Genomic DNA, 24,933 nt, shown 5'->3' with positions numbered 1-24,933 from the left:
ACACTAGAATATACTGGTAATGATGGTTTGTGTTCCACTCTTCGTAACATGAAAACCCTGACAATGCTGTGTATTAGATAGCAAAACAAAGTAAGATATAATTTAAAAGTAAGGAAGAGCACTATTAATTATTGCAGACCTACTGTGTTTCAAGGACACTAGGAGAAGCCCATTATCTGCATGAACTCATTTAAATCTTTCCAACAGTTGCATGCATGGCTGTAAAAGACTACTTTATGAGGCATAGGAATCAGAAAGTTTCCATAAGGTGCAAAGCTCTCAGGACTAGTGGAACAGTCAGAAATTGAACTCGGATTGAGCTGTCTTCAAAGCCAGCTGTCAGGCCACCTCAGAGAATTTGAAATGATAGGGTTTATATGACAATGATTCCATTGTATTGGATCTGTGATTTGGACCCACTTTACATTCGATCCCTGCTTGCAAGTTGTTTTTCTTCCAAGTAAATGTAAGCTCCCCAGTGCTTATAATCAGGTAATCTGATTCTATAGCTGATATTAATTAGGTGAATCAGCCCTTTATTTACTAGTTGTGTTTTTCTTTCTTTAAAAATTGTTTTTGGTCAAGCTTTTTTTGTTTTTAAATGGTGATATCTGATGCCTGATATCTAGTATACCCGGTGTAAGACAGTCAAAAAGTTGTAGTATTTATGTGCTATTTGCATTTGTACTGAATAGATTAAAATTTGTAATCTTTTTTTTTTTTCCTAGCTGACGAAGAATTTGATGAACTGTGTTTTGAATTTGGACTGGAACTTGATGAAATTGTATGTATTAGATATTTAATATTCTGTGTCTAAGTTCATTATATTTTATCTTTGTTTCCTTACAGTTAGACTAAGAGGAAACATTTGTGGGCCCTGGTGGTTTTGTGTTCTCTGTGTTATGAGGCTAAGCTCTGATTCTAAGAGTGTTGTTTTATGTAAAATCTCCAAAGGGGTTCATGCCTTTATTCGGATCCTGTCCCCTCAAGTCATCAGGAAGGGATCTGGGAGCAATGGAAACTGAGCTTCAGCCAGAGTTGCTGTCTCCTTGGCCTCTGGCTCCTCCTTCTCCATTTCCTCTGAGCCCCATCTGACCTTCCTCCCGTGCCTGTTCCAGTGTTAATTCATTCTTCATTTATTACTCTCTACATTGATCTTGTAAAATGATCTCTTGCCTTTTGAAGAATTGCTTGTAAAAATGATTTTGAAACATTTTCCTGGTCTTTTCATTGTACAATGATTAAAACATTTAAAAAATAGCTTTATTTACCAAATAGATAACCAATATTGATTATGTATTAGAGACACTGTACTTGTAACTAAAAAGACAGCTTAATATTTCTCTGGTAATTAGTGTTATTTTTTCCCCCAAGCCTTCTTAATCTGTTCAGTGTATAATAACACTATAAAGTTAAAAAAAGCCTTCAGACCAACAAAAACCTGTATTGTCTTGCCTTATTTTTCCTGCTGCTTCTTCACTGTTACAAAAAGAACTTTTTTGATGTTAATGAGCATCCGTATGCTTGAGAAGTCAGCTGAGATTTCTATAGTATATATTAAATTATTATTAATTTTATTAGAACTCAAAATTATGTTTGAGGCTTTATAAGATCTAAGCATTGGACTGAAGATCAGAATACCAGCCGTGGAATCATGGACATTACATTGCCTCTCTGGGCCTATTTTTCATCTGTGAAATAAGGAGTTTACATGTATGATCCTTTCAGGGATCCCTATAGATCCCTCTGGGCTTCCCTGGTGGCTCAGATAGTAAAGAGTCTGCCTGCAATGTAGGAGACCCAGGTTCAATCCCTGGGTCAGGAAGATCCCCTGACCTGGAGAAGGAAATGGCAACCCACTCCAGTATCCTTGCCTGGAGAATCCCATGGACAGAGGAGCCTGGCAGGCTACAGTCCGTGGGGTTTCAAAGAGGTAGACACGTCTGAGAGACTAACACTTTAACTTTTGCTTTTCATAGATCCCTCTGGCTCTGAAGTTTCTGTGGTTATTGATGTCCATAACATTTTTGTTTGCATTGATAAACCCAGTCATCACCTGTGATCGTTGTATGAACTGAGATACTGAAAATGGGAGAAGGCTTACGCAGCCGTGTCTTTTTTGCAAAGGATCTCTAGTTACATTTTCTCTCCTTCTTTTTATGGGTCCTGCCTGAAATCCAGCACCATCTTTCTTCACTAAAACATTAGCAATTCTGTTGACCCCTTTGATGGAACTCAGTTTAAATTCTAATTTCTCCTGCCTCTTCTCATATCCTCCCCCGTCCCTCCTCCACTTCTTTTCTCCTCTTCCTCTCCTGCCCTCTCTTCTTCTCCTTCCTCTTTTTCCTCTTTTTTAAAATTTTCTTGTTTTTTTTTTTTTTTTAATTTTTTACTTGAAGGATAATTCTTTTACAATATTGTGTTGATTTCTGCCATTCATCAACATTCTTTTTTTATTTTATGTTAAAATTTTGCCTAATTTTCACAGTATGCCTCCTGAGTTTGAGATGGCCCGTGAAGGTGTTCCTTGGAGCCCATAGTCAAAAAGCACTATGAGCCCTGGGCAGTTCCAACCTCCTGTGGACTCTGATTCCTCAGGTGTGACTCAGGTGCATAGTGCTCGTTGAGGAAAGTGAATTCTTCAGCATGCTATACAAGTGTAGATTGTACTTCTTTGGGAAGTAATTTGAACTGCTTATCTTGTGGCAGTGGGAGAGCCCCATGTAAAACAAGATACATCGCATGTTTTGATAGGAGTCCATCAGTTATTTTAGCAGCTGATTTGTGATAGAAATAGCAGGAGTTCCAGTTAAGTGGGCATAACCAGCGGGTAATAGTCACAGGTGGACTATGACTTCTAAGGAATTTGGTTGGAAATAAGTATATAGACCATTTCCTGCCATGGTAAATGTAGTGAACAGAATTTAACTTCTTGGCAATGGTCGTTTTTAAGAAAATCGCTACAGTGTGGTGATTGAGATATTCTAAGCTTTTTACTTCTGCACTGAATTTATTCCAATGGTATTTCTTCTCCCTTCTCCCTCGTTTGTTTTTCCTCTTGCTGCTTTGTACCCATTACTGTCCTTAGACCGCTTCCCATTGTACCTGTGAGTGAGGAGTGAGTGAAAGTCACTCAGTCGTGTCCAACTCTTTGCGACCCCATGGACTATGCACCTATAATCCCTTCTGATTTACACCGCAGCTTCTGACGATCTCTTCAAATGTTTTTCTTTGCTTTTATAGTATTCTCATTTTCATGTTGCTTCTAGTTTTGGGTGCCCATAGGATTTAGCTTTCAGAGTCATTATCTTATAAAAAGTTGCATATCTTTTAATTTTTTTTTCTTTTTTCTCTCCCTCTCTTCTTTTTTGGCCACGTTTCTTGGCTTGTGGGGTCTTAGTTCCCTGACCAGGGATTGAATCCAGGCCCTCAGCAGTGGAAGTGTGGTGTCCTAACCTCTGGACCGCCAGGGAATTCCCAACATAGCTTTCATTTGGTGAATTTCCTTTACTTTGGCTCATTGACACTTTCGTTATTGCTGCTCTGTGTTCTCTTTGGTATTTTCATTTTCTTTTAGATCCAGGATGGGCAAACTTTTTCTGCCAAATAGCAAGCTTTTGAAAGCTATATAGAGTCTCTGTCACAACTCAGCTGTTGCAGGGAAATAACAACAGTTGAAATGTTTAATGAATAGGCCTGACAATGTTGCAGTAGAACTTAATTTACAAAACCAAGTAGTAGGCAAAGTTTAGCCTACGCCTTGCTTTAGACCGCTTTCTGCTGCTCTGGAAAGGGCATGAATAATGTAGTTACTTCTTTATAGGACTGATAAAGACTTTTTCGAAAAGAATTTAGATGTACTTAGTTTTATTTTAATTTTTGGGTTGGTTTTAGACATCTGAAAAGGAAATTATAAGTAAGGAACAAGGTAATGAAAAGGCCCATGGGGCCTCTGATGTTGTTCTCTACAAAATCGACGTCCCTGCCAATAGATATGACCTGCTGTGTCTGGAAGGACTGGTTCGAGGACTTCAAGTCTTCAAAGAAAGGTAAGGGAGTATATTCATTAAACCCATGGCTAAGTGGGATTTCTTTTCTCTTTGCCCGTCATTATCAACAACCCTGTTTAAGTTTCTGGGAAAGAAGTTGGTTGGACAGAGCCACTGCTTTGGGTCTGCATGGAGAGCTGACTGGAGCCTGTATATGTAGCCATTTGAAATTTGAAAAAAAGAGTCATAGTCTTTCATTTGTGGAGCGTATTTTAAAACTGGAGTGGTTAGTGATTTTGACTTCTTTAACAACTCTTTAATGGGTTCGTGTGAGTTCCTTCAGTGATCCAGTTGGAATAGATAGTTCATGGGGTTGGTTAAAGGTTGGGAGAAAAGCAGAAGGGTACAACTTTATGTGCTGTTTTCTTAAGAATTCTGAGGACGTTCAGAAATGGAGCCTCCTGACTGGAAAACTGAACATCTTATGACAGCTGTGGGCAAGTTAATTGACTTCTCTAGTTTCAGTCTTGTAATTTATAATGAATATTTTCAAGTCCCCTTCCAACTCTTAATGTAATACATATAGAAAATGATGAATCTGTAAAGTGAAAAGAGGTGAAACAGTAAAGCTATCAAAAATAATTATAAAGAACAGACTGTTGGACTCTGTGGGAGAAGGTGAGGGCAGGATGATTTGAGAGAATAGCATTGAAACGTATATTATCATATATGAAATAGATCACCATTCCAGGTTCGATGCATGAGGCAGGGTGCTCAGGGCTGGTGCAGTGGGATGACTGTGAGGGATGGGATGGGGAGGGAGGTGAGAGGGAGGGTCAGGATGGGGAACACGTGTACACCCATGGCTGATTCATGTGAATGTATGTCAAAAACCACCACAATATTGTAAAGTAATTAGCCTCCAATTAAAATAAATAAATAATGGACATGGAAAAAAAATAATTATTTTTTGATTACTTACCCATTATCTTGTCAGATGCAAAAGAATATGAGCCTCAGGCTAATAGGCTAGACTTTGAAACTGTGAGGCCGTCAGGCGAGAGACAGGTGTTGATGAAAGGATGATAATAAGGCATTTGGTTAATAAGATGGTTAAAATTTGAGGGTTGACCCAGTTACTTCTCTGCATGACAATCAGATGTTTTATTTTTTATTCTTTGGTTGCTTTGGGTCTTCGTTGCTGTTCACAGGCTTTCCTCTAGATACGGAGAGTGGGGCCTACTCTCTAGTTGTGGTATGGGGCTTCTCTTTGTGGTGGCTTTTCATGAGATGTGGGTTTGATCTTTGGGTCAGGAAGATATCCTGGAGAAGGAAGTGGCAACCCATTCCAGTATTCTTATCTGGGAAATCCCATGGACAGAGGAGCCCGGTGGGCTGCAGTTCTTGGGTCGCAAGAGTCAGACAGGACTTAGCGACTGCACCACCACACCATCTCTTGTAGAGCACAGGCATACGGCTTCAGTGGTCGCAGCATGTGTGCTCAGTAGTTGTGGCCCGTGGCTGAATCGCACTGAGGCATGTGGGATCTTCCCAGATCAGGGATCGAACCCATGTCCCCTTGCATTGGCAGGCAGATTCTTATCCACTATACCACCAGGGAAGTCCAGATGTTTCTATTTTAGGGTCAGGGATAGCCTCCTTACATTGTGTTTCCCAAACCTGCCTGATAGGAATTTAACAGGCACCTCATATGATTTTTATGATGAGAGAAAATTAGGAAAATGACTTAAAACTTTTGCTACCCAAAGTGTGGACCAAGGACCAACACCTGGGAACCTGTTCGAACTGCAAAATCTGCTTCTACCCAAGACCTCTAGAGTCAGAACATATGCTTTAACAAATTCACCAGTTGATTGTAGGCATCTTAAGGTTTGAAAAGCACTGACTTAAAACAATGGTTCCCACCCTCGCCTGATATAACAATTACCTGAACTATGCTTTCAGAATGTACCATTTACCAGGCCTTTCTCTTGAATATCTGATTCATTAGGTCCAGATGGCGCCAGACCATCTGTATTTGTAAGAAGCTCTGTTTTTCTGAGAAGTTCAAACTCTCATGGTTGGAATAAAACTTAAAGGTTGTTTAATCCAGCCCCTCAGCTGATGGTTAAATGCCTCCATACAGTTTGCTTAATTAAAGGTTTTCTAGTCTCTGCTGAGACTCCAGTGATGGTAATATGCATTACCATGAGTCATCATAGCCCATTTTTAAACAACTAGAAATGTTAGAATGTTTGTTAGGATTTTATTTTTAAATACTCAGCCCAAATTTGATTTGCGATAACTTTAACCCATTGTCCTACTTCTGTGCATTTTGTATACTTTCTATACACAGAATAAATTAATTTCAAATGTTTTGATTAGTAATGAACACATTTATTTTAACATTTTAGGATAAAGACTCCAATGTATAAACGGGTAATGCCTAAAGGAGAAGTCCAGAAGTTGATCATCACAGAAGAGGTAATAAGGATCAATTCTTATTTTTCATTTAAAAACATCCCTTGTATGTATATATCTCTAAGCTGGGACAGAGCTGACCCTTCTGCCAAATGTAGTTTTCTTTGATCATTGTATATTTAGCCTCTAGCTCTGAAAAACTGTCATTTTGTTTTTACCAAAAAGTGAAAGGAAACAGCATCTGTTTTCTGTGAATAATTTTGGAAAATAACATCCAAATGTTTGCTTAAAATACTTTTGAGATAATTATTTAAATTGTGGTATGTTAATAACATTTAGAAAGAAACTCTCTTGGGGAAAGGCTGTTTTGGTAGAAATACTATGAGCAAACTACTTGAAAGCTTAATTTTTTGAATCAGTAATTCAGTAAATTTTCAGAGATCTTGCCAAAATGTAAATTCCATAAGGACAGTGACTTTGTCTCCTGTCACCACTGTATTTTACTGTTGATTGAATGAAAATTTCTGATAGCTGACTTTCTATTACAAGATTTTATTACAAAGAAAAGTCTTCATATTTACCATCTCTAATGATAAAATTAATTTCAGACAGCTAAAATACGCCCGTACGCTGTTGCAGCGGTTCTCCGAAACATAAAGTTTACAAAAGATAGATATGACAGCTTCATTGAACTTCAGGAGAAATTACATCAGAACATTTGCAGGTTTGTGAATGTATCTCTTTCTTGCTTGCTTCCCCCTCTTTCTCCTCCTTACCTTCCCTTCTTTCTGCCTCTTTTTTTCCCTCTTTCCTTTCTTCCCCCCACCTCCACAGACTTTTTTTCAAAAAATTTCTAAAATAAGAATATGTGAGAATAACAAGAAAGTTTAATGAAATTTAAATTTAAGTAAGTTTAAATTTTGGGGCTTCCGTGTGGCTCAGATGGTAAAGACTACCTGCAATATGAGAGACCTCAGTTTGATCTCTGAGTTGGGAGGATTCCCTGGAGAAGGGAGTGGCAGCCCACACCATCTCCCAGAGTTTGCTCAAACTCATGTCCATTGAGTCGGTGATGCCATCCAACCATCTCATCCTCTGTCGTCCCCTTCTCCTCCCACCTTCAGTCTTCCCCAGCATCAGGGTCTTTTCCAATGAGTCAGCTCTTCTCATCAGGTGGCCAAAGTATTGGAGCTTCAGCCTCAGCATCAGTCCTTCCAGTGAATATTCAGGACTGATTTCCTTTAGGATGGACTGGTTGGATCTCCTTGCAGTCCAAGGGACTCTCAAGAGTCTTCTCCAACACCACAGTTCAGAAGCATCAATTCTTCAGCGCTCCACTTCTTTATAGTCCACCTCTCATATCCGTGGGCTTCCCATGTGGCTCAGCTGGTATAGAATCCACCTGCAGTATGGGATACCTGGGTTCAATCCTTAGGTTGGAGAAGGGAAAGACTACCTACTCCAATATTCTGGCCTGGAGAATTCCATGGACTAAACAGGGTCTCAAAGAGTCAGACCCTACTGAACAACTTTCACTTTCACTTTCTCATATCCATACATGACTACTGGAAAAACCATAGCTTTGACTATATGGACTATGGCAAAGTCAAGTCTCTGCTTTTTAATGTGCTATCTAGGTTTGTCATAACTTTCTTCCAAGGAGCAAGTGCCTTTTAGATTTTTTAACTATATTTTCTTTTTTGAGATTTTTAAATAACTGAATGTTCTTATTCTATCTTTGACATTGCTATACATTATTTCCCATTCAGCTCCCTTTAGTGTGATGATCTTCAGATCAGTTTAATTCCTCAAGTCCTAAAGGTCAAGAAAGGTAACAGTGGGAGTCCTTGAACTAACATCAGTTTTTCAAAAATCCTAATAAAAGTTACTGATAGGAAACAGCAGTCTTTAGCTAACATACCAAGTTTTTTTGTGTGGTCCTAAAATATAGCAACATAAGTTACCTCACGCTAATCAAAGGTATGCTTAATAGTTATATATGTCTTGAGTATAAAAGGAAAAAATAATTGTTATTTTTTAGTAATTGCAGTGATTGCAATTTGGTAAACTGTGGAAACTAAAAGAGGCTTGTGTGTAAGGGATGTGCTGGAGACAGGGTTGGGAGGAGACTTTGGGTGTTTTCTGCTGGTGTGAAAAATATTTAAAAAATAAAATACCTTTGGTTAAGTTCATACAGTTTCTTTTTCTTGAAACATTTTGAGTACCTGGTAGAAGCTTTTTCTAAGATTCTGAATAACATTTATTCCAAGTTGTTTTATAAAAACAATCTATTTGTTGTCTTGCAAATATGTCACTCTTAAGCAAAACAATAAAAATTTAGTTTCACCAAGATAGAGGATTTCATTGATACAGCTAGTAAGTACTTGAGCCCTGTTATCTGTTCTAGTCATTTGAAGAATCTAATTTTTATCTAAATTGGAAGGCATTTCCTTACTTAATTCAGCTTTAAGTTATGTTTTATGCAGTATCTCTGGAAATCATGAGCTTTTTCTAAGGGGAGGTATAAATCATATCCTAATACTCTGATATGCCAGAGTCAGTAAATCCTAGTTTGTGTTTTTCAAGAGATAGAATCATTTCACTTAAATTATAAGTGATTTATAGTAAACTTTTATTGGCATAAAAGTTGTTAATCTTCCCTTATTATCCTTTAATAGCTATAGTATCTGTATCAATATCACCTCTTTTACCCCTGTGTCTTCTCTCTTTCCCCTTTTGATCAATGTAGCTAGAAGTTTTATCAGTTACTTTAGTGCATCTTTGTGTGTCAGTTTTCACAGAACTAGCTTTTGGTTTTATTGATTTTTCTCTGCTTTTGTGTGTGTGTGTGTTGTGTGTGTTTGTTGATCATATAGTGTTCTGTCCAAGGCTAGTTAATCCTTACTACTGAGGCAAGACCTTGTTCCTACTTTATCCATGGCCCCTGTGAAAAATGGGGTTTTCAGTCTGTGTGAGCACTGTTGTGTTGGATGGTTCTTTCCCCAGCCTTGGGTGGTTTCCTCACATGCTTACACTGATCGGTACTCAACACGTTCTTGAGGGGGTCCCTCTGCCGATCGCAGAGCTCTCTGTCTGTGTAGCTTTGTCATCTCTAGTACTTTTTGTGGTGACCTCTGGCCGCCATCTTGGTCTCCTTAGGCTCTCAGCTGTGTCTCTTCAACTTCGAGAGTTCACTGGGCTCCTGCCTGATGCCTTTTCCTGCCCTGTGACTTGAAGTCCCTCCAGGCAGTCAGCTGGGCAGTCATAGGGCTTACCTTACCTGTTTCCCATCTCTCATCTCCCTTATCTCTCTCCTATCCTTCATCACCTGAGGTCCAGTGCCGGCCTTAGAAACCATTGTATGTGTTTCTTCCCTCTTTTGTGATTGTATCAGGCAAGAGAGTAAACCTAGTCTCTGTTACTCCTGGAAGTATCCAGCAAACTTTTTACTTCAGTTATTTTATTGTTTATCTCTGTAGAATCTCGTTGGTTCCTTTTTAACGAAGTTTCTCTTTTTTTGGCTTGGTTCTTTCAGTTGCTGCTTTTTCACAGCAAGACTTTACCAAAATTTTTGCCAGTATTATAAGTAGAATCTTCATTTCTATCTTTAGTTTTCATATCTTTTTATTTTGGGGATATTAATCCTTTTTCTTTACCTATGTCATAGACCTGTTCTCTCAGTGTCTTTTGACTTTTGGGGTCTTTTGACTGTATAAAGTTTACAATTTGGATATAGTCAATATCTATCAATCTTCGTATATGACTTTCATGTTTTGTGTCTTAAGGGATGTCCTGCTCCACAGTTTTAATTAAGCATTGTTCATCTATGTTTTCTCTGAATAATGTTTATGGTTCCTTGTTTGTGTATATGTATGTGTATATGTACCTATGTTTGCTGTTTGTTTTTCAAAATGCATAGCTCTCTGATCCATCCAGAATTTTTTTGTGATTGGCTTGAAGTTGAAATTTAGTGACATTTTTGGGATACTGTTTTTGGATTAAGAAACCAACATTAATGTCCAAGGAAACATGGATTTTCTTACCCATGGGCTTATCAGTTGTTGATTTATCTAAACTTACTGGACCATCGTAGTAGCTTTTTTTGTAGTGGTAGTAGTATTTTAAAAGTCTGTGTGGTGATTTGAAAATCCAGCTCATCTTAGTACCGATTGTTATGGGCTGGTTTGTTGGGAGTATGTTGTGTTTCCCTGTTTTCATATGCATTGCTTTCTGATTGTGTACAGAACATCTTATTATGGTAGAGGCTTTTGATTTTGTTCCTTTTCTCTGAGGAGTGGTTTCTGTTGCGGGCCATGGGTATATTTCTACCTGTGCTAGTGTATGACTTCTCAGGTGGCACAGTGGGAGAGCACCCACCTGCCGATGCAGGAGACCCAGGTTCAGTCCCTGGGTTGGAAAGATCCCCTGGAGAAGGGAAGGGCTGTCCGCTGCAGTATTCTTGCCTGGGATAGCCCATGGACAGAGGAGCCTGGCAGGCTGCAGTCCATGGGGCTGCAAAGAGTTGGACTCAACTGAGCATGCACACATCTGATGCTAGTATATAAACTTGTAACTCATTGAGTAAAGTAACACTCCCTCTAGGCTTGTCAACCGCTCTGTTCATCTCACCCATTAAAATTCTAGTCACCTGTGTTAGAGATCGAACAAAAGAAATTTAGTTAGTTAGTTGATGTATAATGCTGTGTTAATTTGAGGTTGACCAAAATTTGTTTCAACAAATTTTCACAGCTATTTCATAGTTCATGTAATGTGGACTCAACACATTCCTTGATAACTAATGATTTTATCCATTTGATATTTAGTTTAGACCTACATAGTCTAAAACACATTTTAAGCCTTCTTAAGAATATCATAAATTCTGATTTGAGTTTCTCTTTTTGGATTGTCTCTTGGAAAGCTTAGAGCCAAATTTGTAATCTTCTGTGATAAGGCTGTAGGCCTTGAGATTCTAATTTAGTATTGGCATTTTAGTATTGGCATTGTTCCTGGCTCCATTTTATATCCCTACTTCTGTTTCTCTCTTGTCTACTTTATATCTTTAAGTTCCTAAAATTACCTTAAATCCTTTGCAGATAAGCTGTAGAACAAATGAAATTAATAGCTCTTGAAATTTCCTTATTCAGTTTTAAATGTAATTCTCAGTTCTTAAAATTAATTTCAATTAATAAAGCAATATCGCTATGTGACAGGAAATTTAGGAGGATATAGAAAAGCCAAAAAACAGAGGAGTTTTTGGGTGGTTTAATCTAACTTAATAAAAACATTGATGTTTACTTGAAGAAATAGGAAATTGATGTTTACTTAGAGGAAATAGGATAAAGGGAAATATGATAAAAAAAGATAAAGGGTATGTTAATGTCCTATTAATAATAACATAGTACTTGGGAAAACTAGTAGAAGGAATTTCAGTTGCTAAAATAATGTGTTTTCAGTAGCTTTATAATTTCTTATATTTTTAATGGTCATATTTTTATGTGTCATATAGTAACAGACTGTTTTAAGGAATTGTCTACAAATTTTAAAAACCTGTAGTCTTTAAGTCTTGAGATCTTCAAATCTCTTTTCTCTTTCTCTCCCTCCCTCCCCCTCTCCACATTTAGGAAAAGAGCCTTGGTTGCTATTGGTACCCATGATTTGGATACTTTGTCAGGTCCATTTACTTATACCGCAAAGAAACCTTCTGATATCAAATTCAAGCCTCTAAATAAGAACAAAGAGTATACAGCCTGTGAACTGATGAACATATACAAGGTAAATGTCCTTTATATTGATGTAATAGCTCTGCATAAATCATGAAATTCCTCCAAAATCAAGTTATAATTAGGGTGATGTCATGAGTGCTTTTGAAAAAATAACAGTGTCTGGGCTCCAATCCAGAGATACTGGTTCATTTGATCTAGAGTGAGTTCTGGGTCTAGTTTTATTATTACTTTTTTTTATCCTCTCAGATGTTTGTAATGTATACCTAGGATTGAGAACCACTTACGTAGGTCTTACTGCACTGTAATATTCATATTTAGTTATAATTAAAAATCATGCAAATATAAGGCACAATAAGATTTAGCTAGATTTTAGCTAGATTTTTAGTGTCTGTGTGTGTGTGGCATGCACTGTTGCAAAGTGCCTGCCTCCCATGATAGGCACTTTCGAGTCCAGCAGTGAAAATTAATTCAGTTGTCACTTTAAATTTCATTTAACAAATAGTAGAAGAAGTAGGTATCATTTAGGAAAAGCTGCTAGTGATTTTTGCAAGTGGTTTTTTTCCTGTTTATCTAAATAGTTTTGTATGGTTTGTGTTTTACTTAAGGTGATTCAGGCTTACTCTGTAAATCTGTTTTGAGTCTTGGAAAATAATTGTGGTCTCATCTTTCCTCAGTGATAAAGAATCTGCCTGCTAGTGCAGGAGACATGGGTTTGATCCCTGGGTTGGAAAGATCTCCTGGAGAAGGGAATGGTGACCCATTCCAGTATGGTTGTCTGGGAAGTCCCGTGGACAGAGGAGCCTGGTGGGCCCAGAGTCCATGAGGTCAACAAAAGAGTCAGATATGACTTAGCGACTAGACAACTCATCTCTCCTCAGTAGGAGATGAGGCTGTATGAAGATTCTGAGATATTACTTTATATTAGAAAATATCATACATTTAAAACTTTGGGGGTTGTTTCGTTATTTTTATGATTTCCCCCCCTCTTTTTATGCTAGGCATGTATGTAAACTGATTACGCTGATAGAAATAAGAAGCTGATTTTGTTTGTCTTAATTTTTTTTCAGACTGACAACCAGCTTAAACATTATTTACATATAATTGAAAATAAGCCTCTGTACCCAGTTATCTATGATAGCAATGGTGTCGTCCTTTCCATGCCTCCAATCATCAACGGTGAGTTATTTCTTAAGTACCATAGGCGTTTTGCTATTTCCTTCTTACTCTTCAGCATTTCTGTGGAATTCTCAATTGTCTTGGCTGAATCAGTCAGAAGACTCAGTCTGAGAATCTCGGGTCTTTTGTGGATTTTATTGTAATAGTTCTTTTCATTTTTTCAAAATTTTACTGGTGATTTTTATATAATTCATAAGTGTATACCTACTTATAGGGCTTCCCTGATAGCTCAGTTGCTAAAGAATCCTCCTTCAATGCAGGCAACCCAAGTTTGATTCCTGGGTCGGGACGATCCCCTGGAGAAGGGATAGGCTACCCACTCCAGTATTCCTGGGCTTCCTTGGTGACTCAGCTGATAAAGAACCCACCTGCAATGCAGGAGACCCTGGTTTGATCCTGAGGTTGGGAAGATCCCCTGGAGAAGGGAAAAGCTAAGTTTATAAATATGTTCTGGTGCTAGTTCTCTGGATTCTGTTCTTCCAAAAGGTATCGATATTTTGGTTTTAGCCCATAATTCATTTCGTTAAAGTCGAATTCTGCTTGGCCTGCTGTTTTATAAATTAAAATTTAAGAACTGAAATTTACCCTCTTAATTTCTTTCTGAAGCTTCTGTTGAGAAGCAACTTGAATGTATTTACAAAATTTAGTGATGTCAAAACCATAGATGTTTGCCTTTCTGGAGGTGAGAAGGGGGTTCAGTTGATTCACAGCGGGAAGGAGAAACTTCCTCCTCCATATCTTGGGCTCTAGTACTCATTGTGGACTTTGGAGTGAGCCAGATCCAGGCCCAAATCTTAGCCTTGTTGCTTAATAGCTTGTGATCCTGGGCAGTGAGCTTAATTTTTGAATCTTACTTGTCCTCCCTGCAGCGCTGTCTTAGCGTTATGATGAAAATGAGATGAGATGGCTTCTGTTAAGCAGCGTACTTAACTGTGTTAAGTATTATACCTGTATTAAGTATTATACTTGACCGTGTAATGCACTCTGTAAAGCCTTTTTTTTACCTTGTTTTTTATTTTATCTTTATTCTCCAGCTTATAATGGGAGATTAGAATAAAAGTTGTGTATCTCTTTACCTCTGAGGTGTCAGCTTATATTTATAGAGTTCTTTAGTGCACATTTATTTCTGAAACTGACGGCTTTGTTGTTACTGTTTTGTGTTTGTTGCAGGAAACCATTCCAAAATAACAGTAAATACGAAAAATGTATTTATTGAGTGCACAGGAACTGACTTTACCAAGGTAAATAAAACTTTTATTCTATTTTTGTTCTGTCAAGATAGATTTTTACCTCTGAGCCGAGACCATGTGACTAAACTTTTAAATTTGTTTGTTTTTAAAATGGGACTGTATTTTAGAAATTTAGAAAATGAGAAAGGTGTTTGTATTCTGTACTTTGGTTGTAGTGTGTGCCAAGTCACTTCAGTCATGTCCTACTCTTTCAACCCTGTGGACTGTAGCCCACCAGGCTCCTCTGTCCATGGCTTCTCCAGGCAAGAATACTGGAGTGGGTTGCCATGGTGCTCTCCTCCAGGGGACCTTCCCGACCCAGGAATCAAACCAGCATCTCTTACATCTCCTGCATTGGCAGGCAGGTTCTTCACCCACTGGCGCCACCGGGGAAGCCCCTTGGCTATGGTGCTTTCATTCAGCTGACAAATGTTTAGTGAGCACCTCCTCTCTTTCTCCGATGCCATGAGTTTAACAATGAGTTAGTTGTTCTTGATTTCAAGGAACTCATCATCTTTGTGAGAGGATTAGCCACTTACTTTAAAACAGTAAACTGAGAATGGGATCCACATTATAATGCCATCTTTATGAGGAGTTCATCTTAGTTGACTTAATTTGTACATTTTCTACTAATTTTGTACTTTTGTGTACTTGGTTAAAAAAAACATTAGGACCAGCTGGCTATAAAGTCTTACTTAGCAAACTGATAGAGTCTACATACACACAAATATATCTAGAACATACAGAATACCAGTTGTTCAGTCACTTTTTGTCACCATGTTTTAGATTGGAATGTCATGATAGCTATTTTCTATAGCATAAGATTTCTTTCCACATGTTAAGTAAGGCGTAGAGTTAGGTGGTAGTGAAGTAGATTAAGAAAGGTAGACTTGAATGGTTATAACTTTTATATGTCAAATGTCGCTGGAGGAGGGCATGGCAACCAACTCCAGTATTCTTGCCCAGAGAGTCCCATGAACAGAGGAGCCTGGAAGGCTATAGTCCATAGGGTCACACAGACACGGACACAACTTAAATGAATTAGCATGGTATGGCATACCAAATGTACATTCAGAAATAGTGTCAGGTAATACATAATACCTTTTCCTGTTAAAAACTTTTAAATTTGTACATTAGCAGACCTTGGTTGTCTTTCCTGAAGTTTGTATATGAGTGTGAAGTATATAAAAAAGCAAAGTATGTATAAGATTGCTGTGTTTTTTCCTAACCATTTCTTTTAATTTAAAAATGAACAAATCAATAGGGCCATCACTATGTGCCAAGCATTGTTCTATGTATTTTAAACACACACACACACTCTTACATTCCTAATCCTTATATTAACCAAATGAGGCAGGAACTTTTATTATGTCTACTTAACAGACTAAGGTACAATGACAGAAACTTGCCCCAAATCAGACTGATGGTAAGTGATTGGGCCAGGAATCTGGTATCCGGGTGCAGAGGCTTATGGGACTGATAAGGTTTCTGCCGTTGTTAGCCATCTGTCTTTCTTGAAATTTCGTGAACCCAGGGGAGGGGAGTGGGGGAAATAAATGATTTGTCTCGGTCATGGATTGTAACTCTCAGAGAACTTCATAAATTCAGAACACCTGACAATAAGGTCAGGCCCATTCAAGCTCAGTTTTTATTCCACTTCTTTCTTTAAAATTTGTTTATGTAGGTCCATTTTTAGATGTTTGGAGACTAAATTATGTTAAATATTAATTCATTTCCGTTTGAGGGAAGAAAGGATTTTCATGTGTTACCATAATATTTGATTTTTTCCTTTGCAGGCAAAAATAGTTCTTGATGTCATTGTTACCATGTTCAGTGAATATTGTGAGAATCAGTTTACGTAAGTTCATTTGGTATTTTTATCAATGATGGCTTGTTGTTCTGAAGTCAAAGCACTAGGGCCTTGTGCTAAATGGAAAGATAAAAAATGTGGTTCCTGTAATTGGAATACATAATCTCTTTGGGGAGCTTAGACATGAATTAATAATGTAAAAGGTGATAAGTACTTTAAAAAGTTTCAGTGATGTTCTGTCTGTTTGTCAGGGCACATTACTGCTAGCTGAGCAGCCCTCCTAGAGGCAGTGACAGGCTTTTTGTAAGGATCATTGGACTTGAGAATATAAACCTGGAGAAGTAGCAAAAGGAACAGCTGAACAAAGAGAATCATATATAAAAGCAAAGCATTATATCTTACATATGCTAATGAGACTAGTGTATTTGTTCCAAGGCTAAGTTTCTATATAAAAAATTACTTCCCAAACCTACATGGCCCTTACTGTATGCTAACATCTTAGTTTATTCTAGAGTATTGTAATCAGAATAAACGTACAACTGTAGAAAGCATGACTAAAGTTGTATGGGCAGTATTAGTTGGTCTTTTTTTTTTTTTCAGTTGATTTGCATTTTAGTGGTTGTGTCAGTCAGCTTTCCTTGTATAAGAACATGACTCTAGTAAAGCCTGGAACGTGTGTATCAGTATCAGCAAGGAGTTCATCGAGGATGTGTGCTTGGCAGGAGTGGGAGATAAACTGCTCAAGGAGAGCCACAGGAAATAGAACAGTAATGTTATGTATTGGGAGGATTAATCTAGACAGCAGTGTGGGGACACAAATATACCGTGTTGATTCTGCAGTTGTAGACCAAGTGAACGTTGTGTTAACCACACACATTTCTACAGTATATGGCTCTTTTTTCCCACTTAGGTTTTTGTTTTTATGTTTTTAATTCTATTTCTGTCTTTATTTTTGTTTTCAGGGTTGAAGCAGCTGAGGTAGTTTTTCCTAATGGAAAATTACATACCTTTCCAGTAAGTATAGAAGTGACTTGATGATGATGACTTTGACAACAGTAACAGCAATAATAATAGCTATAGAGTGCTTGTGGTCTTTCTGTGAATCCATCTACCCACCTACATGCCAGGCATGACGCTATGTGCATCATGTGGACTTAATCTTCACATTAACCCTATAAGGTTGGGTACCACTATTAGGCCCTTGACCTTGAGATGTTAAATAGCTTTCCTATTACTGTTGGTGGAGTTAGTGGCTTGCTTGCCTTACTAATAGTGGTAGAACTGAGATTTAAGCTTGACAGTCCCAACACTATTTTATGCCACACTTCCCTCCTGACACACTCCATTATACCACAGGGATTATATGCTGTAATTCTTGTGGTTTATACCCTTATTAACTAGGTAACTGGGTAATTTATAGTTTCACCCCTTTTAAGGTTATACCGACTTGATAGACATGAGTTTGAACACACTCCGGGAGTTTGTGATAAAAGGGAAGGGAAGCCTGGTGTGTTACAGTCCATGGGGTTGCAAAGAGTCGGACACAGCTGAGCAACTGAACTGAACTGAAGGTTACTCAGCCTTCCAAACTTAGTCTTTTTCACATTTGTTTTACCAATTGCAAAAGGCCATCATTGTAACTAATAAATTACATCTGAATGTGTTAATAAAACTAATTTACGCACAATTACTGTGAAGACATGGGATCTTGATAAAAAATTCAAACTTGCATTCTTTAACAACTGAGCTTTTTTCCCCCAGGATGGCTTCCCAGACAAACGTGGCCATTCTAACACACTCTTTCAGTGTCCCTATCAGTCTGGTTCTGATTCAGTGAGGCCATTCTTTGATGAGCTCTTTATCTTTGGATTTTTCACAATTCCTCCATTGAAGAGCCTAGAATAATTGCTGCTATTTAAATGGTTTTTAGAGTAGATAAAACCTGCCAAGATCAAAACCTTCCCCTTCCTGAAAACATTAGTATTTGGCATAGTATATTATTCTAGAGTATTTATTATAATTCCAAATAAATGTATAACTGTAGAAAGAATTAGTCGCTCAGTAATGTCTGTCTCTTTGTGACCGTATGGACTGTAGCCCACCAGGCTCCTCAGTCCGCTGGTTTCTCCAGGCAATACCGGAGTGGGTTGCCATTCTCCAGGGGATCTTCCTGACCCAGGGGCTGAACCTGGGTCTCCTGCATTGGCAGGCAGATTCTTTACTATCTGAGTCACTAGGGAAGCATAACTGAAATTTTGGGCTGTGGCAGTTTTTTGTTTTTTTAATTGATTTTAGTTACTGTTATCAGTTAGCCTTTTATGTAACTACCCCAAGGATTTACTGACTTAGGACAACAGTCATTTGTTTGTATCATGGTTCTGTGGTCAGCTGGGTAGTTTCCTAGGCTCGTCCCTGCCAAGCTCGTTCAGCTGGTTGGTAGGCATGGCAGCTGGATGACCTGGGTCGGCCTCTCTTTCATGTTGCTTCTTAGCAGTGGGGCGAACAGGTCAAATGTCTCATCACCCAGCAGCCTAGCTTGGATTTCTTTACCTAGTGGTAGTTGCATTCGGGTGGTAATGATGCTTCTGTTCTGAGAACTGCATTATTTAGAAAATTTTATATTGGGCTACAGCCAGTTAGCAAGCAATGTTGTGGTAGTTTCAGGTGAGCAGCAAAGGGACTCAGCCACACATATACATGTATCCATTCTCCCCCAACCTCCCTTCCCATCCAGGCTGCCCCATAACACTGAGCAGAGTTCTGTGTGCTATACTGTAGGTCCTTGTTGGCTATCCATTTTAAATAGAGCAGTGTGTACACATCCACCCCAACTCCCTAGTTATCCCTTCCCTTCAGCCTTCCCCCTGGCAGCCATGATCTGAGAGCGGCATTTTGATTAGCAGGACTCTGGCCCATTGTCCTCTGAGTCCAAACAGGTGTTTAAGTTTGTGGCCCTTTTGCTGGCTGCAGCTACACTTCTGAGAATACTTCAGTGATAAGAAATCCTCACAGGTAAAGCCTGGATTTTATGTGTGTGTGTTCCTGTCTCACAGGGTAGGGTTGTGTACTGTTTGAAGGGGAGTGAGGACTAGTTCATCAGATGCACCCAGCCCAGCTGGCTCCTGGAGCATGTTGATAGCTTGGACTGGAGCCTGGTTCCATTTCCCCCCCTTAAAAAAATAAGATAGAAAAGGAATGACTTCATAACACTCTTGGATTTAGTGTGCTGGATAGTACAGTGCGACACATGAATTATTCTTTTTTGGTGATAAACACCTACTTGCATGAGATGAAATTGAAAGTCTTCAGCAGGGTTTGTAAGCAGTGTAGAAATGATGTAAGGCACCAGTGTTTTGCTGAGGAAAAGAGTGATTGACCTTGTAAAAGCAAAACATGTTTGTCATTTTGTAACATTTCCAAGCTTCCGGTTGTCTACCGAGTATCAATAGAATGTTCACTTAGGAATATAATGTAGCAAATCATGTTCTGAAATACCTAGTTTACTTTTGATGTCTGGCTTTAATGACAGTTGCTTGGGAGGGTAATGAAACTGCAACAACAAATTGAATTAGAAAGAAGCTAAGGCTGTATCTGGCAGGAGTGATTTAAGCTTCTCCAACTCTTTCTCTCTCTTAGGAACTGGCTTATCGAAAGGAGATGGTGAGAGCTGACCTAATTAACAAAAAAGTTGGGATCAGGTATACTGCATGCTTCATTTATTTATTTACTGTTGAATTCAAGAAGGAAGGGCACACATGACTGCTTGATTTTTCCTGAATGAACGCTTAGAGAGGTTTTTCTGTCCCTTCAGAGAAAGTTAAGTGATGACAGAACCTCAGTTAGGATGTCGGGGGTCTTCTGAAATTCCCAAAGACAGGTTACTGTTTCAGGTAGCAGCATATTTTAAAATCAAATATAAACACGTTTTAAATAATCCAATGACATTTATGGTTTGTATGTTCCTGTTTCAGAGAAACTCCAGAAAATCTTGCCAAGCTTCTGACCAGGATGTGTTTAAAGTCAGAAGTCATAGGCGATGGGAATCAGATCGAGGTTGAAATCCCTCCGACCAGAGCTGACATTATCCACGCCTGTGATATCATAGAAGACGCAGCTATTGCTTATGGATATAACAACATTCAGATGACTCTCCCGAAAACGTACACCATAGCTAATCAAGTAAGATTGCACCCTTAAATAAACACTCCTTATTGTTAGAAACTGATTATTGAATGCCAGGAAGGCTTGGAGAGAAACAGAGCCTTGGAATTAAGCAGTCTTGGACATGCTTTGCTCTGAGAGGCATTTGCTGTGGAGAGGATACAAAACAGATGCCCCATTGATTAGAGTACGTTAAAAACCTGTGATGACTGGTTCTTTGAAGAAAGACAGGTTTTGAGTTTGGAGCCCTCCTTGCATCTAAGTAGGAGGTTCGTTTTCTGATCCTGGGCCTGAAGGCAGAATGGTGTGTGGGGGAGAGAGGGAAGGTTTGTACCTCTAAGGAGGGGTGTTCGGGATGGTGGGGAGGGGATGGTGAGTTGGTGGGATAATAGTGGGACTAGAGCATATTAGGGTGGGAGGGCAGTTTCTTTTAAATGACAAGTTTCCTATAAATTTCTTTTTTTCAAGTGGGAAATTTTATTGAGGTGAAATAATTTCTTCCCCCCAGTTTCCCCTAAATAAACTCACGGAACTCCTGAGACAGGACATAGCAGCTGCCGGATTCACTGAAGCACTTACCTTTGCTCTGGTATGTTGTACACGCATTTTCTGTCCTGTTGATGGTTCTCTTTAAACCTCCAGATTCCTTGTTCTGTGATGCTTTACATGAGTTTATTAAGATTTACACAATTCCCAAGCTCTAGAATAACTTTTGTTCCTTAGAGATTGTATAGCTTCTCATACAGAAACAAAGATTTATTTAGTCACAGAAAAGCATGAAGGACTAAAACAGTATCTGAAATGACAGACGACAGTGTATTTTAGAGTTTCATGTCATTGTTGAGGGCTCACGGTGAATTTCATAACTCGTTATTACATTAGAATTTTTAGTCTTCATTCAGTTGTGGTGTGCCCGCTAGATGCCGCCCTGGTTAAGGGCTTGTGGACTGTTCCCCATTAAACTTGTTTCTTTGTCTTTGAACATGTTCACAAACATTTGCTTTGAGTTGAAAAGCTGACATAAAAGGCCTGAATCAGGAAATGAATTTTATTACAAAATCAGATGGAAATCTCCTTGCCCCAGCAGATTGACCATTTGAAGAGAGGGAAATGTGTGTGCAATTTGTAGTTTCTTTTTCTCTTTTGCTGAGCTTTTCTGTGGTGCCCACAGTGTATTTCTTGAGAATTCAAGTCCGTTTCAGCTAAGCGATGTAGGGTAAAAACCAAAACAACCAAGAAAGCTCCCCCTGACTCAATTCCAGCCCTAAAATTCTCAGACTTTGATTTGCAGAAGAAAAGTAGTGGGAGTCACGACCAGTACATGGAGGGTTGGTGGGGTGATGCGGCCTGTCTCATGTCATTTTACTGACCATTTGTAATTCGTAGGATGTTCATGTTGGGAGGGACCTTCCGGACCTAGTCAGCTTAGTCGTTTCTCTGGCTTAGCAAGTTGTTCATTTAACAGGATTTATGGAATATCTGTTATATACAGGCACTGTACTGGTGAGGGAGCCTGGGGCTGAGGGAGGATAAGCACCCGGCAAAGCATACACAGAGAGCAGGAGAACTGTGACCAAAATCTGGCCTTTTCACTTCTGGAGGAGTGCTTTTTGCTTAGGTCGGACTGTGAAGGAACATTAGGTTTGAATACGGTATTCATATATGGGCCATATATACATATGCTGTCAGGAACAGCAATGAGTTCATGTAAAATGATACACAAAATCGCATAAGGAAATGTATTTTTTTTTTTTTTAAGAAGTGTGTTCTATTTTTTTAAGTTACAGCAAGTGGCAAGGGAAGTGACTCTGTAAGTGCGTAGCCCCACGCATCTCAGGGGGAGCCCATGCTCTGCCTGCTGACCAGTACCTCCACTGCAAAGAGAATGGGTCTGGCGTGAAGGGCTTTATGTCCAAGATTCCGTCCCTCAGGGCAGCCCTGTGAAGTAGGTGTTTCTGTCTCTCCCAGCAGTTAATTGAGGTAACTTGTTCCACTCCACGCAGCCAGTTGGCTGTGCACCAGGGGTTCCAGACCAGGTCTGTCTGCACCCCAGGCCTGTGACTGATGGACTTCCACTAGGAATCCATTCAGCTGTCCAAGGTTGTGTCAACACATTATCACAGTGCAGGGTGGGAGAAGTTAGGTGCTAGAGAGTTTCAGATTTGTAGTAACAGTTTTCCTATAGGAATGTCAACATTACAGATATTTATGGTTACATACTTTATGAGCAGACCTAAACATCACTGAGCCTTATATATATCTAGTTTTGCATAAGAGTAACTAACAGCCCTTCTTTTTATAAAACTCAGCCCTTGATTTCCCAAGCATAAATACCTCATATAGCATCATGATTTTTGCTATATTTCCATACCAGTAGTGATATTTTCTTTTATGTTAGCTCACTTTTAAAACTAAAAACCTACTTTAACCTTATTATTAAGAATAGTATTCATAAAAATCATGGGCTTCATTTACTTGATACATTTTTTCCTAGCATTTTAAACACACAAATCTTAACGTTTATAAACACTTCACCCTGTACACCCACTGCTACCCCTTCAGGACACGAGATTCACATTTCTTCTTATCTCTGTCCTTTGTCGTCCATCATCACAATGAAGTGGAGGTCACTCAGATGCCTAGCTGGGTAGCTGTGTGTCTGTGAGGCCGTTTTCATTTATACAGATAGTACTGGTTCTGTTTGAGAAGAGATTGCATTGTGTAAATTGCATTTCCTAGTTGATTGGCCACATTGTATCTAACTCTTGTTTTAAAAATTCTTCCATGTTATGGAGGAAAAAATGTTTCTCCCCAGTGTGCCTGCCGCTGTTCCCCACCACTGCAGCTCTGGTAGTTCGGGGGCTCTTTTATGCTGTGCCTGAATGTGTCTTCAGAGTCTTTTCCAAAAGAGCGAGGCAGAAGTCTTTAGAGCTGACAGTGGCATAAAATACATCGAAACCCATTCATTTCTTCTAAATGAAATACAGACCACTAGTCCTTGAGGACAGTTTTGTAGAACAGTGCAATGAATATGACTCAATGTTGGAAAACAGAAAAGAGTAATGTGATGATACATCAGTTTTCATGTTAATTTTTAAATTCAGAAAGTTAGCATTAAAATATGTGATAATTGTTTATTCTTTTTTTTTTCAATATTGTGATTTTTTTGGGGGGGTATGAATTTTATTTATTTATTTTTTCCATTTATTTTTATTAGTTGGAGGCTAATTACTTTCCAGTATTGTAGTGGTTTTTGCCATACATTGACATGAATCAGTCATGGATTCACATGTGTTCCCCATCCCGATCCCCCCTCCCGCCTCCCTCTCCATCCCATCCCTCTGGGTCTTCCCAGAGCACCAGCCCTGATCACTTGTTTCTTGCATCCAACCTGGGCTGGTAATCTGTTTAACCCTTGATAGTATACTTGTTTCAATGCTATTCTCTCAGAACATCCCACCCTAGCCTTCTCCCACAGTCTAAAAGTCTGTTCTGTACATCTGTGTCTCTTATCCTGTTTTGCATATAGGGTTATCGTTACCATCTTTTTAAATTCCATATATATATGCATTAATATACTCTATTGGTGTTTATCTTTCTGGCTTACTTCACTCTGTATTAATTGTTTATTCTTATAAATAGTGACTTATTACCATCATTAATGGGCTTCCCTGGTAGTTCCAATGGTAAAGAATCTGCCTGCAGTGTGAGAGACCTGGGTTTGATTACTGGGTCAGGAAGATCCCCTGGAGAAGGAAATGGCAACCCACTTCAGTATTCTTGCCTAGAGAATCCCCTTGGACAGAGGAGCCTGGCGGGCTACAGTCCATGGGGTCTCAAGAATTGGACACAACTTAGTGACTAAACCACCACCACCAATCATCATTAATATCTTTTGATCACTTACTTTGTGCCAAGCATTCTGTTTCTTTATCTCATTACATTTATTTGACTTGCTGTATCTCCTAGTCATTGAGTTTTATTTTCATAATTCTGCCTACCATCTTGGTTTTTAAGAGTGGGTGGTAGGTGAGTGGGTTTTGGTAGGTAAGTGCTTGGGAGTTTGTTCATGACCCAAAGCTTCATCAAGCACGGATGCAGAGAAGTTAAATGACATAACTCAGGCCACTTGAATTCTTCTCTCAGTTCCACCCACTGTTCTGCCACAAGTCAGTGTGGGTTTTGCGGAGGTTACAATAGTAGTCGAAATAGAAAGCTGTATGAACACCAAGGAGGGAGAGAGAATTTCTTCCTGGAGTCATTAGGGATATTTTTATGGGAGAGATGTTTTTTGAGTAGAATCTTGGTCGGAGGTGTGGTGACAAGTTGGGCAGGAAGGCATTTCAGGTAAAGATATGAAAAAGTAAACAGTTCCGGGATTGAGAAGGGAGTTGTCGGAGATTGGACTGGTAAGGTCAATGTAG

The 24,933-nt window shown here is 38.9% G+C and overlaps 1 protein-coding gene across 6 annotated transcripts in view; it reads left to right on the top strand.

Moving 5' to 3' along the window:
• FARSB (phenylalanyl-tRNA synthetase subunit beta) overlaps window positions 1-24,933 on the top strand; it is a 69,150-nt gene that overhangs the window by 5,595 nt on the left and 38,622 nt on the right. For 5 of the 6 annotated variants that reach the window (XR_011484708.1, XR_011484709.1, XM_020910764.2 and 2 more), the window contains exons 2-13: window positions 729-784; window positions 3,895-4,049; window positions 6,404-6,473; window positions 7,019-7,134; window positions 12,032-12,182; window positions 13,201-13,309; window positions 14,480-14,550; window positions 16,335-16,396; window positions 17,311-17,362; window positions 19,985-20,046; window positions 20,320-20,527; window positions 21,018-21,098. Coding sequence is in view for 4 of the 6 variants with exons in the window: in XM_020910764.2 (XP_020766423.1) it covers window positions 729-784; window positions 3,895-4,049; window positions 6,404-6,473; window positions 7,019-7,134; window positions 12,032-12,182; window positions 13,201-13,309; window positions 14,480-14,550; window positions 16,335-16,396; window positions 17,311-17,362; window positions 19,985-20,046; window positions 20,320-20,527; window positions 21,018-21,098 (1,193 nt within the window). In the remaining 2 variants the exon portion in view is untranslated. The remainder of the gene's footprint in view (window positions 1-728; window positions 785-3,894; window positions 4,050-6,403; window positions 6,474-7,018; window positions 7,135-12,031; window positions 12,183-13,200; window positions 13,310-14,479; window positions 14,551-16,334; window positions 16,397-17,310; window positions 17,363-19,984; window positions 20,047-20,319; window positions 20,528-21,017; window positions 21,099-24,933) is intronic. The other variant, XM_070458703.1, reaches the window with a different exon arrangement.

Source organism: Odocoileus virginianus, chromosome 30 (genome assembly GCF_023699985.2).
Source record: "Odocoileus virginianus isolate 20LAN1187 ecotype Illinois chromosome 30, Ovbor_1.2, whole genome shotgun sequence".
NCBI lineage: Eukaryota > Metazoa > Chordata > Mammalia > Artiodactyla > Cervidae > Odocoileus > Odocoileus virginianus.
The sequence above is the reverse complement of the archived record's forward strand: the minus strand, read 5'-3'. Positions and strand labels throughout refer to the sequence as shown.